The sequence below is a fragment of the Oncorhynchus clarkii genome, chromosome 11, assembly GCF_045791955.1.
Source record: "Oncorhynchus clarkii lewisi isolate Uvic-CL-2024 chromosome 11, UVic_Ocla_1.0, whole genome shotgun sequence".
Taxonomy (NCBI): Eukaryota; Metazoa; Chordata; class Actinopteri; order Salmoniformes; family Salmonidae; genus Oncorhynchus; species Oncorhynchus clarkii.
Genome location: NC_092157.1, coordinates 33,712,337 through 33,728,756, shown reverse-complemented (window position 1 = coordinate 33,728,756; position 16,420 = coordinate 33,712,337). Strand labels below are relative to the sequence as shown.

General features: G+C 43.7%; 1 protein-coding gene across 1 annotated transcript; it reads right to left on the bottom strand.

Annotated features, from left to right (window-relative positions):
• Positions 1-13,797: 13,797 nt before the first annotated feature.
• LOC139420459 (OTU domain-containing protein 1-like) lies at positions 13,798-16,026 on the bottom strand. The gene has a single exon (XM_071170627.1). It carries the CDS (start codon positions 15,642-15,644, stop codon positions 14,274-14,276), a length of 1,371 nt encoding a protein of 456 aa, XP_071026728.1. The 5' UTR covers positions 15,645-16,026; the 3' UTR covers positions 13,798-14,273.
• Between the last annotated feature and the right edge of the window lie 394 nt (positions 16,027-16,420).

Below are 16,420 nucleotides of genomic sequence, written 5' to 3'. Positions count from 1 at the left end.
ACATTTGACTCGTCCCTTCGCACCACTAGCAGAGAGGGACCGCAGTGACTAGTGCCGGTTGTATTTAACGGAATTAAATGTTTAGAGAAGGAACGACCTGGGAATCTCTGTGAGGTCACTGCGTATTTAAGATGTCCCGCTGTACCTACCGTAACCTTTACGCCCCTGAGTTGTATTTTCACAGGTGCATTCCTGTGTGAAGAAGCACAGTGTGATCCTCATGCCAGCACTGCACTTATCAACTCCCTATCATTAAGCTAGCATGCTACAATGTCTAATGTTAACACTGAACATTGTGACAAATGGAAAGTGATTATGTGTAAGAGATTTGACCTGGCAGCCTGTAAATGAATAAAAAATATAGAATGTGTGTGTGTGCATGTGTGTATTTGTGTTGTATTTGACCTCGCCACAAGGAGAATATTATGTGTAAACCAACACCCAAGCTCACGCAATCCCCTGGTGATAGAGCCCTGCTCTGGTCATGCCTCCCCTCGGCCCTAGCTATCGTTCTATAACCGTTTAATACAAACTTGTGGGATTCTGACTAACCCCTATAATCCACAATAACATTCTCCCAATGGCATTGGGAACATAAGGTGAAAACTGCACTGAGAAAAAACAATGTGTTCATCACAGCAAATGTCTGTCTAGCTTTCTCAAAATTCCCAGGTTTTCCAGGAAACCGGGGGATTTCGTGGAAATTATCAGAATTTTGCAGCCCTAATCACAGCATGGGGCTTTCCCATTCCAATGCAGGACTTTCCTCTCCATTATTCCTTACAAAGTGTTGAGGCCAAAACTTATTGGTCAGTTCAATTAATAATGACTTTCAGCCATTCCAGCATCATTAGTTAACATATCAGTTATACCTGGATTAAAGTCATGGATTCATTTTGAGGTCCTTCTTCAATCCAGCTGCCATTTGTACCTACATAAACAACATGGTCCTCCTGTATGTATCTGGTGAAATTATATGAGATACCACACACAGCCCTGTGGTATCCCAGAGAGACAGGCCTGCATTAGATGCTAAACCCAGCAGCTGTCTTTTAATCCTGGGATATAGAGAGAGAGAGAGAGCGAGAGAGAGTATGGTTGGATGTTTGGGAGGGAAACCTGACACTCTCGTCACCTGGCTCTGGACCACAGGATGGGGGATGTGGGTGGGGGAGGAGGATTGCTGCTGAAGAGGCCATTTTGTGTTTCCCTCCCAAGCCTTTCTGCATACAATCTGAGTCCTGCCCTACACACAACCTCCTACACACAACCCTGGCGCTGCCCTGATGCAGATCCCTCTCACTCTCCGCACATGACTCACACATACACACACACACGCATACAGTCGGAGACACAAATAGACACGCCCGAAAACTGTTGCATGTGCCAAAAGGAGTAGGTATCGTCCTCTACAGCTGACGCACACACACACACCGGTTCGATGACCTGACAGGGCTGTGTGTAGCAGCCTACTCTCTGGAGGGGATTTGCAGAGACTGGCAGTATTCCATTGTGTCTGTGCTCACGTGGCCTGTCAATCACCCTGTCACTGTGGAGATGATGTCCCAGAGTGGGTGCATGCACTGCACCAGCGAAAGGAGAGACGAGAGGCACAGCTGCAACTATCATATATGCCTCACATAAGCATCATCAGGCATCATCATCCCATCATTGCATTCACCACATTAAAAACACAATGGCCCATATTCATAAAAGCATTTTCATGAAGCGCTGACACAGGATCAAGTCCCCCTTTCTATGTATCCTTATTCATCCTAGATCAGCACTCCTACACTGAGACACTCGATGAATATTGTGCTTTTTACTAGAGAAATAGTGGCTGCTTATAACCATGTGTCTGTCCTCTGTGACTGTGTGGTGTTGTGGTGCACGGCGAGGCTGAGGTACCACTGGAGAAATAAGTGGCTCAAGGTGAGCATCACCTCGACAAGACAGAGAGCGCACAGTGATCACCAAACCCCTGTACGCACAGACTGCATCTATCTAGCGATGACATCAGGTCAGCACGGGCAAGATGGAGAGCATTGCATCAACACACTGAGCATACAAAACATTAAGAACACCTGCTCTTTCCATGATATAGGCTGACCAGGTGAATCCAGGTGAAAACTGTGATCCCTTATTGATGTCACTTGTTAAATCCACTTCAATCAGTGTGGATGAAGGGGAGGAGACAGGTTAAAGAAGGATTTTTAAGCCATGAGACAATTGAGATATGGATTGTGTGTGTGTGCCATTCAGAGGGTGAATGGGCAAGACAAAACAAATAAGTGCCTTTGAACGGGGCATGGTAGTAGGTGCCAGTGCACCGGTTTGCGTCAAGAACTACAACGCTGCTGGGCTTTTCACACTCAACAGTTTCCTGTGGGTATCAAGAATGGTCCACCACCCAAAGAACATCCAGCGAATTTGACATAACTGTGGGAAGCATTGGAGTCAACATTGGCCATCATCCCTGTGGAACGCTTTCGACATCTTGTAGAATCCATGCCCCGGCGAATTGTTCGTAATGTTTGGTATACTGAGTGTATATTGCAAGGGCAACTGTCACCTAAAGTAAGATATATCCGAAGACATTCACTATGTGAGTGTAGAATAGAGTGACCCTTGACATTGACGTCTGTGTTTGGCTGGTGTCCCACTGATGTGCCCTACAGTGTAGATCACAGGTTAGGGGCAATACAAAACGTCCTACTAATCTAGCTTCAGACATGTCATGCATTTGGATGATGGTATACAGTACATGTGTCGTTCCGTTGCAGGCATAATAAGTCTCTCTCTTCTGAGTTGAGGCAGATCAGGCCTGGGTTCAAATATTATGTGAAATAATTTCAAATACTGTGTTTGATTGAACTTGCCTGGCGAAAATGTAACCAGTCTTAACCCCATCCATCTGGCACTCCAGGCAGGTTAAAGCAAATGCTGAAAGTATTTGAACGATTTCAAATAGTATTTGAACCCAGGTCTGGGGCATTCTGTTGCTTTCACGAGACAAATTCCTCAAAGAGAAGAGTAAAAAAAAAAAGCACTTACAATATTTAAACAGTGGGGCAAAAAAGTATTTAGTCAGCCACCAATTGTGCAAGTTCTCCCACTTAAAAAGATGAGAGAGGCCTGTAACTTTCATCATAGGTACACTTCAACTATGACAGACAAAATGAGAAAAAAAATCCAGAAAATCACATTGTTTGATTTTTAATGAATTTATTTGCAAATTAGGTGAAAAATATGTATTTGGTCACCTTCAAACAAGCAAGATTTCTGGCTCTCACAGACCTACAACTTCTTCTTTAAGAGGCTCCTCTGTCTTCCACTCATTACCTGTATTAATGGCACCTGTTTGAACTTGAACTTGTTATCAGTATAAAAGACACCTGTCCACAACCTCAAACAGTCGCACTCCAAACTCCACTATGGCCAAGACCAAAGAACTGTCAAAGGACACCAGAAACAAAATTGTAAACCTGCACCAGGCTGGGAAGACTGAATCTCCAATAGGTAAGCAGCTTGGTTTGAAGAAATCAACTGTGGGAGCAATTATTAGGAAATGGAAGACATACAAGACCACTGATAATCTCCCTCGATCTGGGGCTTCACGCAAGATCTCACCCCGTGGGATCAAAATGATCACAAGAACGGGGAGCAAAAATCCCAGAACACACTACGCCGCCAGGGACTCAAATCCTGCAGTGCCAGACGTGTCCCCCTGCTTAAGCCAGTACATGTCAAGGCCTGTCTGAAGTTTGCTAGAGAGCATTTGGATGATCCAGAAGAAGATTGAGAGAATGGCATATGGTCAGATGAAACCAAAATATAACTTTTTTGGTAAAAACTCAACTCGTCGTGTTTGGAGGACAAATAATGCTGAGTTGCATCCAAAGAACACCATACCTACTGTGAAGCATGGGGGTGGAAACATCATGCTTTGGGGCTGTTTTTCTGCAAAGGGACCAGGACGACTGATCTGTGTAAAGGAAAGAATGAATGGGGCCATGTATCGTGAGATTTTGAGTGAAAACCTCCTTCCATCAGCAAGGGCATTGAAGATGAAACGTGGCTGGGTCTTTCAGCATGACAATGATCCCAAACACACCGCCCGGGCAACGAAGGAGTGGCTTTGTAAGAAGCATTTCAAGGTCCTGGAGTGGCCTAGCCAGTCTCCAGATCTCAACCCCATAGAAAATCTTTGGAGGGAGTTGAAAGTCCATGTTGCCCAGCAACAGCCCCAAAACATCACTGCTCTAGAGGAGATCTGCATGGAGGAATGGGCCAAAATACCAGCAACAGTGTGTGAAAACCTTGTGAAGACTTACAGAAAACATTTGACCTCTGTCATTGCCAACAAAGGGTATATAACAAAGTATTGAGATAAACTTTTGTTATTGACCAAATACTTATTTTCCACCATAATTTGCAAATAAATTCATAAAAAATCCTACAATGTGATTTTATTTCTCATTTTGTCTGTCATAGTTGAAGTGTGCCTATGATGAAAATTACAGGCCTCTCTCATCTTCTTAAGTGGGAGAACTTGCACAATTGGTGGCTGACTAAATACTTTTTTGCCCCACTGTAGTTGAAGTGGGAAGTTTACATACACTTAGGTTGGTGTCCTTGAAACTCGTTTTTCAACCACTCCACACATTTCTTGTTAACAAACTATAGTTTTGGCAAGTCGGTTAGGATATCTACTTTGTGCATGACACAAGTAATTCTTCCAACAATAGTTTACAGGCAGAATATAATTCACTGCATCAGAATTCCAGTGGGTCAGAAGTTTACATACACTAAATTGACTGTGCCTTTAAACAGCTTGGAGAATTCCAGAAAATTATGTCATGGCTTTAGAAGCTTCTGACAGGCTAATCGACATAATTTAGTCAATTGGAGGTGTACCCGTGGATGTATTTCAAGGCCTACCTTCAAACGCAGTGCCTCTTTGCTTGACATCATGGGAAAATCAAAAGAAATCAGCCAAGACTTCAGAAAAAAATTGTAGACCTGAAGAGTCTAGTTCATCCTTGGGAGCAATTTCCAAACGCCTGAAGGTACCACGTTGATCTGAACAAACAATAGTAAGCAAGTATAAACACCATGAAGCGTGCAAATCCATCCCAAAACCACAGCAAAGGACCTTGTGAAGATGCTGGAGGAAACAAGTACAAAAGTATCTATATCCACAGTATAATGAGTCATATCTCGACCTGAAAGGCTGCTCAGCAAGGAAGAAGCCACTGCTCCAAAACCGCCATAAAAAAAGCCAGAATACGGTTTGCAACTGCACATGGGGACAAAGATCGTACTTTTTGGAGAAATGTCCTCTGCTCTGATGAAACAAAAATAGAACTGTTTGGTCATTATGTTTGGAGGAAAAAGGGGGAGGCTTGCAAGCCGAAGAACACCATCCCAGCCCTGGGTGGCAGCATCATGTTGTGGGGATGCTTTGCTGCAGGAGGGACTGGTGCACTTCACAAAATAGATGGCATCATGAGGAAAGAAAATTATGTGGAGATTTTGAAGGAACATCTCAATACATCATTAAGGAACTTAAAGCTTGGTTGCAAATGGGTCTTCCAAATGGACAAGGACCACAAGCATACTTCCAAAATTGTGGCTTAAGGACAACAAAGTCAAGGTATTGGAGTGGCCATCACAAAGCCCTGACCTCAATCCTATAAAAACTTATGGGCAGAACTGAAAAGGCGTGTGCGAGCAAGGAGGCCTACAAACCTGACTCTGTTACACCAGCTCTGTCAGGAGGAATGGGCCAAAATTCACCCAACTTATTGTGGGAAGCTTGTGGAAGGCTACCCAAAACGTTTGACCCAAGTCAAACCATTTAAAGGCAATGCTACCAAATACTAATTGAGTGTATGTAAACTTCTGACCCACTGGGAATGTGATGAAAGAAATAAAAGCTGAATAAATCATTCTATCTACAATTACTCTGACATTTCACATTCTTAAATTAAAATAAAATGGTGATTATAACTGACCTAAGAAAGGGAGTTTTTACTAGGATTAAATGTCAGGAATTGTGAAAAACTGAGTTTAAATGTATTTGGCTAAGGTGCGTGTAAACTTCCACCTACAACTGTAAATAAGGTATTTCTGTTTTTTATTTTGAATACATTTGTTAAAACTTCTAAAAACCTGTTTTTGCTTGCACATTATGGGGTATTGTGTGTAGATTGCTGAAGGAAAATAAATATTTAATCAATTTTAGAATAAGGCTGTAACGTAACAAAAAGTGGTCTGAATACTTTCCGAAGGTAGTGAGCTTGATGTGGTCTACAAACTAAAAACAAATGGTTTTATATAGTACCAAATAAGGGTTATTTGGCTTGTAACCGGAACCCTTTTAGTGCTAAATGGAACCATTTTTTTAAGGTGCAATAAAGAACAATGCCCATAAGGTTATAGTTGGAACCTATCTGGTGCTATAAAGAACCCTTTCCTATGGTTCTATAAAAAACATTTAAAAAAGGTTATCTACAGCACCAAAAAAAGGGTTCCGCTATGGTTACAACCCTTTTTGGGGCTCCATAGGATCCTCTTGACCCCTTTTTCTCCCCAATTGGTAGTTACAGTCTTGTCCCATCGCTGCAACTCCCGTACATACTCAGGAGAGGCAAAGGTTGAGAGCATGCATCCTCCGAAACACGACTTCGCCAAGCCGCACTGCTTCTTGACTCACTGCTCGCTTAACCTGGAAGCCAGCCGCACCAATGTGTTGGAGTAAACACCGTAGTCGCCCATACACCACAAGGAGTCACTAAAGCGCGGTGGGAAAAGGAAATCCCAGCCGGCGAAAACCTCCCCTAATCCGGACGACACTGGACCAATTGTGTGCCGCCTCATGGGTCTCCCGGGCGCGACACAGCCCGGGATGGAACCCGGATCTGTAGTGACACCTTTAGCACTGCAATGCTGTGCCTTAGACCTCTGTGCCACTCGGAAGGCTACATAGGACCCTTTTAATGGTTATTTATAGAACCTTTATGGAGAATGGGTGAGCAGTGAAATTGTTTTGTGATGTATTTAATTTTTTTTATTTGTGATATGATCCTCAGATGTTGCAGAGCTAGCACACCTGATTCAACTTCTCAATAAAAAACAAAATTACAATCAATGGAATTGTAGAAATACAATATGGCAATTAAACCAGATTAAAAAACCCTGTATGGTTCTACAAAGAACCTTTGAGGTTGAGAAATGTTCTTTGGGTCAGTATGGTTCTACATAGAACCATCATCGCCCTTCCCACCCTCATGTTTTGGTGTGTAGCCAGCCTTGATACCAACCCAGAGACCAGGCACCCTGCCAGGTTAAATGCCATAAGGCATCAGTGTGGCCCTTATCACTGTCAGGGGCCCCTGCCAGTGGCCCTATCATTGACTCCAGGTGACAAATGAGCATTATGACAGATGATGCTACTTGCGGTGACACACAGTAACTAAACCACACTCTCATGGCAATCCTAGAAAATCATAAGCAATTAATGGTCCTTGACATGATTTTATGGATTTAATGACTTTGAATCCATGACTGAATGCATGAATATCCTAACTGCTTGTAATGCTTTTGTAATACAACATAGCGGTATGTAAAGGAAAATATAACACTACAATCCCAAAATAGAGGGTTAGATATTTAGAAATGCTATTGAGGAGGTTTGGAGCTTAGCCAAATTAATAAGCACATGGGGGAAATATGGGTGCAGGGACTGTGACTACTAAAAAAATATTGTAAATGTAGCTCTAGCCTTATTGTAGCATCAAATACGTCTAAACAAGATAATTAGAAGCCAGTCATTTACCAAATATATAGACTGCTATATCAGCATTATTTTCCCAAATATTAATTATCCAAGCCAAGGTCAGTGTGGACACAAGCTCGAAACTTGAAAGCAACAAACCAAGAAGCAATCAAGAGTAGTGCTTACTGTGTAATTTGGGGCTGGCTTTGCGGTCACTGGGAGGAAGCTGGTCCGCGAACTGCACCCGATGTCCCGACATGTTCGATAGGCTATCTCTCAAGTCAAGGGGCACGTTGCACCACCACTGTCGCAGCTTGTTTCAAAGTATCCAACAACTTCCACCGATATGGTTATGTCGCATGGGTGACCGTATCTTGCAACTCTTGCTCCTTGGACGTGCTTACAGCTCAAATATAAAATATAGTTCAGATTGTCATTCAGTTTCGCCTTTCGTCTCTCTATGCCATTTGCTGGCAACAGATGCCAATACTGCAGCAGAAGCGGTCGAGGCAGCTTGTGATCCGGATCTGCTTTTACTACCGCGCTAACCTGACTTACTAACTGACAGCTGGTTGTGTGTGGAGCACTGGTTCATTATAGCAAATAGAGCGGGAGAGGGAGAGGCAAAGGCTAGTATATAGGCAGAGCAGAAAGGCACTGGCTGGTATATACGCAGAGAGGAAAAGGCACAGGCTGGTATATAGGCAGTGAGGAAAAGGCACAGGCTGGTATATACGCAGAGAGGAAAAGGCACAGGCTGGTATATACGCAGAGAGGAAAAGGCACAGGCTGGTATATACGCAGAGAGGAAAAGGCACAGGCTGGTATATAGGCAGTGAGGAAAAGGCACAGGCTGGTATATAGGCAGTGAGGAAAAGGCACAGGCTGGTATATAGGCAGTGAGGAAAAGGCACAGGCTGGTATATACGCAGAGAGGAAAAGGCACAGGCTGGTATATAGGCAGAGAGGAAAAGGCACAGGCTGGTATATAGGCAGTGAGGAAAAGGCACAGGCTGGTATATAGGCAGTGAGGAAAAGGCACAGGCTGGTATATAGGCAGCGAGGAAAAGGCACAGGCTGGTATATAGGCAGAGCAGAAAGGCACAGGCTGGTATATAGGCAGAGCAGAAAGGCACTGGCTGGTATATACGCAGAGAGGAAAAGGCACAGGCTGGTATATAGGCAGAGAGGAAAAGGCACAGGCTGGTATATAGGCAGTGAGGAAAAGGCACAGGCTGGTATATACGCAGAGAGGAAAAGGCACAGGCTGGTATATAGGCAGTGAGGAAAAGGCACAGGCAGGTATATAGGCAGTGAGGAAAAGGCACAGGCTGGTATATAGGCAGTGAGGAAAAGGCACAGGCTGGTATATAGGCAGTGAGGAAAAGGCACAGGCTGGTATATAGGCAGAGCAGAAAGGCTCTGGCTGGCATATACGCAGAGAGGAAAAGGCACAGGCTGGTATATAGGCAGAGAGGAAAAGGCACAGACTGGTATATAGGCAGAGAGGAAAAGGCACAGGCTGGTATATAGGCAGAAAGGAAAAGGCACAGGCTGGTATATAGGCAGTGAGGAAAAGGCACAGGCTGGTATATAGGCAGTGAGGAAAAGGCGCAGGCTGGTATATACGCAGAGAGGAAAAGGCACACACTGGTATATAGGCAGTGAGGAAAAGGCACAGGCTGGTATATAGGCAGAGAGGAAAAGGCACAGGCTGGTATATAGGCAGTGAGGAAAAGGCACCGGCTGGTATATAGGCAGTGAGGAAAAGGCACAGGCTGGTATATAGGCAGAGAGGAAAATATACCTTCTGGTATATAGGCAGTGAGGAAAAGATACCTTCTGGTATATAGGCAGTGAGGAAAATGCACACACTGGTATATAGGCAGTGAGGAAAAGGCACAGGCTGGTATATAGGCAGTGAGGAAAAGGCACAGGCTGGTATATAGGCAGTGAGGAAAAGGCACAGGTTGGTATATAGGCAGTGAGGAAAAGGCACAGTCTGGTATATAGGCAGTGAGGAAAAGGCACCGGCTGGTATATAGGCAGTGAGGAAAAGATACCTGCTGGTATATAGGCAGTGAGGAAAAGATACCTTCTGGTATATAGGCAGTGAGGAAAAGGCACCGGCTGGTATATACGCAGAGAAGAAAACATTCCTGCTGGTATATAGGGAGACAGGAAAAGGCACCGGCTGGTACATAGGCAGTGAGGAAAATGCACCGGCTGGAAGATAGGAAGAGAGGAAAAGATACCTGCTGGTATATAGGAAGAGAGGAAAATGCACCGGCTCAAAGATAGGAAGAGAGGAAAAGAATCCTGCTGGTATATAGAGAGAGAGGAAAAGCTCGTGTTTTTTGTGCATTAAAAAAACATTGGTATCCACATGACTGCAGAATTACATCATAACAGTTTACAGCCGCTGTTCTTATTATTTTAGAGTCAGGGGAAATAAAACATGCGGCCATAAAATAGCCAAAGATACACAAAGTCAAACCAGACTGTACATGTTCAAAACAAAACGTGTATATATATATAAATATTTACGTTTTGTTTTGAACATGTATAAATATATATATATTAAAAAAAAGTATTACAATAGCAAAAGAAGCCTACAAACGATGTTGGAAAAAGTAGACACAAGGAAACTTAACCAAGGCGTGCCTAAAGGGGACGACTGTGACCGTTATGTGTTATGTCCTGACTTTGGGGTTAAGGCTACCTGAAGCAAACATTCCTTTGGACATAACAGTTAGGCCTACTGTTTGTGTATTGATGCTACTTGAAGGCAAAAGTATCTAAAGATAGTTTGATTCTATACTGTGCAACGTTTCAATCAACCCTGTGAAACAAGTCAATTGAGGGGTCTAATACGCCATCTAATGGTTATGCACGGGAATAAAGCAAACTATAAAACCAGCCACTTTTATTGTCACTTCTGGAGACAGAAAAAGCCGAGGTCACCCAGATTCCATGTCTAGTGTGTGTGTGAACTTGCACAGGGATTAAAATAACGTCAGTAAAACAGAGTAAAATGTGTAAATAGAACACCAAATGTGTTTTTTTTCAATTTTTCAGTTTGCGCTCCAACACCTTACAAAGGTCTAAAGCTGAACAACACAGTAACTTTAACACTTATAACTTAAAACCCGATAAATCATCTCCAGAAGAGTAGACCTAAGTGCACACTGTAAAAAGTGGGACGACACTGTTGTTCATCTGAAAGTGCCTTTTCTAATCGTTATGATCCAAAATTAGGCTTTGGTTCGTTCAACCTGTTCTATTCAATTTGTCTGAAATCAAATAACGAATTCGATAGATCAATGAGATTTAAAAAAAAATGGAATGAAAGCTTCTAAAATGCTTTCAACACCTCATGTGAATTCGCCTTGCATGGCAGTGGGTGGAATGTAGTGGTCGCAGAAGAGTTGGAGTCGTGAAGTATTTGGGTGCGTGGCTTTCAGTTGTTTTTTTTGGGCCACCTGTGAGAGTTAATGTCATTCCAGGTAATGTGTTGATTTTTTAAAATATCATTATTGTCATTATTGATCGTGTTTCTTATTTTGTATTATGTTGTTTAATCATTGAAACACTCACACTCTGAACTTGCTTCCCGCACCTCTCAGCGCACACCGTTACAATTATATGTTCACTGCCAGCACTGAATCTTAAATGATATTTGCGTAAGAACTATAATATTAAAGGGGCTGGCAAGGTTTCCATTGACGAGATGGTCACCACTTGGTTACAATATTGTAAACAGTGCATGTGAAAGTCTTCTGAAAATAAAGTGTTTGGAGTCCAGCTTGGTTAAGAGGACATTTATTTAATTGTTTGTATCCAATTGAAGAAATTTCGATAGCTAATCCCAATGTGAAAATTAAACTTGGTACAACATTAAAAATGGGTTGTATATAAACTCTGAAAAAAAAAGTGTCCTCTAACTGTCAACTGTGTTTATTTTCAGCAAACTTAACATGTGTAAATATTTGTATGACCATAACAAGATTCAACAACTGAGACGTAAACTGAACAAGTTCCACAGACATGTGACTAACAGAAATGGAATAATGTGTCCCTGAACAAAGGGGGGTCAAAATCAAAAGGAGTAGTCAGTATCTGGTGTGGCCACTAGCTGCATTAAGTACTGAAGTGCATCTCCTCCTCATGGACTGCACCAGATATTTGCCAGTTCTGGCTGTGAGATGTTACCCCACTCTTCCACCAAGGCACCTGCAAGTTCCCGGACATTTCTGGGGGGAATGGCCCTAGCCCTCACCCTCCGATCCAACAGCTCCCAGACATGCTCAATGGGATTGAGATCCGGGCTCTTCGCTGGCCATGGCAGAACACTGACATTCCTGTCTTGCAGGAACTCACGCACAGAACGAGCAGTATGGCTGGTGGCAGTATCATGCTGGAGGGTCATGTCAGGATGAGCCTGCAGGAAGGGTACCACATGAGGGAGGAAGATATCTTCCCTGTAACGCACAGTGTTGAGATTGCCTGCAATGACAACAAGCTCAGTCCGATGATGCTGTGACATACCACTCCAGACCATGACGGACCCTCCACCTCCAAATCGATCCCGCTCCAGAGTACAGGCCTCGGTGTAACGCTCATTCCTTCAACGATAAATGCAAATCCGACCATCACCCTGGTGAGACAAAACCGCGACACGTCAGTGAAGAGCGCTTTTTGCCAGACCTGTCTGGTCCAGCGACAGTGGGTTTGTGCCCATAGGTGATGTTGTTGACAGAGATGTCTGGTGAGGACCTGCCTTACAACAGGCCTACAAGCCCTCAGTCCAGCCTCTCTCAGCCTATTGCGGACAGTCTGAGCACTGATGGAGGGATTGTGCGTTCCTGGTGTAACTCGGGCAGTTGTTGTTGCCGTCCTGTATCTGTCCCGTGTGATGTTCGGATGTACCGATCCTGTGCAGGTGTTGTTACACATAGTCTGCCACTGCAAGGATGATCAGCTGTCCGTCCTGTCTCCCTGTAGTGCTGTCCTAGGCGTCTCACAGTACGGACATTGTAATTTATTGCCCTGGCCACATCTGCAGTCCTCATACCTCCTTGCAGAATGCCTAAGGCATGTTCATGCAGATGAGCAGGGACCCTGGGCATCTTTCTTTGGGTGTTTTTCAGAGTCAGTGGAAAGGCTTCTTTAGTGTCTTAAGTTTTCATAACTGTGACCTTAATTGGCTACCATTTGTAAGCTGTTAGTGTCTTAACGACCGTTCCACAGGTGCGTGTTCATTAATTGTTTATGGTTCATTGAACAAGCATGGGAAACAACCCTTTACAATGATCTGCAAAGTTATTTGGATATTTACGAATTATCTTTGAAAGACAGGGTCCTGAAAAAGGGACGTTTCTTTTTTTGCTGAGTTTAGTTTGAATTAATGGTATTTATTAGGTTTAACTAAAGGGGAAAAGTAAGTTGAGTGTTGAATGAAATAAGTTACTACTTGAAATATTGGTTTGTTAATAATCAAATAAAACTGTTGGCATTGAATCATAAACTGAACAAAAATATTAACGCAACATGCAATAATTTCAAAGATTTTACTGAGTTACAGTTCATAGAAGGAAATCAGTCAATTTAAATGAATTAATTAGGCCCTAATCTATGGATCTCACATGACTGGGCAGGCGGGCAGCCATGGGTGGGCCTGGGACGGCATAGGCCCACCCACTTGGGAGCCAGGTCCACCCACTGGGGAGCCAGGCCCAGCCAATCAGAGAGAGTTTTTCCACACGAAAGGGCAGACAGAAACACTCATAACCAACCCTATCCAGGTGATGTTGAGTAACATTTTGCGGAATGACGCTGTCGGTGTGATCAAGGCGTTATTGTCCCCAGCACAAAGTGCACCTGTGTAATGATCATGCTGTTTAATCAGCTTCTTGATATGCCATATCTGTCAGGTGGATAGATTATTTTGGCAAAGGAGAAATGCTCACTAACAGGGATGTAAACACATTTTTGCACAAAACTGGAGAGAAATAAGCTTTTTGTCTGTATGGAACATTTCTGGGATCTTTTATTTCAGCTCATGAAACATGGGACCAACACTTTATATGTAGCTTTTATAATTTTGTTCACTATAGATTTAGTATCAACAAATGTCTATTTAACCAGTTGACACCATTTTTTTTTAGGTTGATACAGAGTAATTCCAACCCATTCACTTCAAACAAAATACATCAATGTATGAGAAATAATACAAGCTCCTTCAAGCATCACTTGGAACTAACATTTTGTTGTTTAGTCTATTTACAACACAACATTTTGAAATATAACATGTGCGTGCACTGCACTTCAATTCGGGTACAATACAAAACTTAGAAAATGTCATTAAGGCAATGTTGAAGTCACAAACACACAGAATCAAAGTGCAATCGGTTTAAAGAGAATGAGAGAGAGAGTGAGAGAGAAAGAGAGAGAGGCTGATTAACATTTGAATGCAGCAGTTGAACTATTGGTTTCAAATGTGACCGTTTTGCTCAATGTACATTTTAGACAGTGATGCTGCCATCGACTTGGCCAGCTCTTCGTCCCGTTTCCTTTGCATCTGAGAGTGATGAAACCACTCGTCATACTCTGGGTTGGCCACACACCTGTCCAGCAAGACATCATAGTGTCCGTTGCTGAGCCAACTCAACCAGACAGCGGGTTTGGACGAATCATCTTCCCCCAGGTAGTGCACCATGGTTGAAACCGTGGGACTCTCCAAGCTACCTCCTGTGGTTAGGTAAATGTTCACATTCAACATCTGACTCATCGCCAGAAGCTCCGGATAGCCCGCCCAGGCGCCGTCCTGAGCTGCATTGATCAAGAACTCCCCGACATCTCCCTCAATGATGGGGTTAAACTCATCCAGGTGGTCGGCGATATGGTGCATTGTCTGCTCTCTCAGCTCGCTGTGCATAGACTGCTCTCCGTAGGCGGCTTTGCACACCGCCCTGTACAGACAGTTGCCGTCAGGGATGATGTGGAATCTGTACTTGTGTGCCCTCTCCTGAAGGTACTTGTTCTGTTTCTCCACCTCCGCTATGTAGCACGTCACCTTGTCGTTGATGTCACCCCTTTTTGCATCTCTCCGCGGAGACGGCTCCTGTAGGACACGGAGCTCAAAGAGCTGCGCCTCGCCTGATGGAGAGTCCAGGTCTGAGTATTCACTGTCATTTTTACTTTCACGGGAGTCCACGACGTTCTGGCCTAAATGGGTGGACTGCGCCTCTAAGTTCTGATGGCGTTTTGGGTTCACGATGTCACTTGTAACGGTTTTTCCCTTCCCATTTGCCATGTTCATTCTCTCCCCACACTTTCTGTAACTTGGTCCATCGTTCTTGTCGACGTTTATCAGGTTATTTTCACGTTCAGCGTTTTGACTATCACTGAGTAGATCCCCTCTACCTCTCAAGTGATCAATGAAGTCCACAATCAAGTCTGTGTCCAAATGATCATCACGGTCACGCGCCTGAATCACAACATCTTGCGAATATGAGTCCGACGGAGCCCGTTTTGTCTGGGTCTCCTTTATGATGTGCACTGGTACGTATCTCTCAACTCCGTCAGGCCGACGAATGATTATCTCTGCGGTAGAAGTGTAGTAGACTGGCTTCATGGAAGCAGCCTCGTAACATGAAAAAGCAGCGGGCATGTTTGCGGTAGATTGAGTCTCTCCTACCGGATTCCCGTTAGTCACTGTTGGAGTAAGCCCACTCGGTTTATTATTTGCAGAGTTCGTTGTTGTCCTGGGCAAATGGTCAGTAATGGTACCACTTGTGATAGTTATCGGAACTTTGCGAGAGGATCCGGGATAGTGTGTCAACGCACTGCTGTACAACTGCATTTTGGAAGACTCGCCTTTATACAAAACGCTAGAGCCCCAAGTGTTACGGAAAGATGACAACAAAGGCCCAAAATACACCCTGTCATCAATAACAGCTAAGTTGTAGGATACGTTTCCATGGATCCAGTGTCTTGTACCCGTTGTCACTCATAGGACCGATTTTAGCCATCTTGCGTCAGCGTAGTCTCCCTAAATTTAGACCTGAAAAGTGTAACCGGACACTCTCCGCTTCGTCTCCCCTCATAGCCAACTGTTGAAGTAGTTGTACGTAGAGCAGTAATGACCACAGCGAGGGAATTAAAATGTTTTGATGTGTCACAGTACACTCTCGGAAGTTCTCTAGTTCCAGTCGGCCGAGTCAGGGCGGCGTCGCCACTCTGGAATGCGCAAAGCGTGCCAAAAGCTACATCACTATTAAGCGCACGGATATGCGGAAAAATGACTCACAACCCTCATTACTTCCTGAGAGTAAAGCGAGGTCCCGTCCTTGAAAGGATTGTAATGCCATTTTTGTTTTATATCCCGATTGTAATTCTATTCAATACAGCCTAATACATTTTATATTCATTAGCTTTTAAGTGGTTATTTGCCAATGTAGACTACTGTGCTTAAAAACTTCAGTCATTATTTGTTTTTGCCCGTTTACAGTACGGAAAACACAGTATGTGAAAATATATGTTAGACAATCTGTTATTACACTATTATTGGATGCGGCAGGTAGCTTAGTGGTTCGTGCGTTGGGCTAGGAACTGAAAGGTTGCTAGATTGAATCCCTG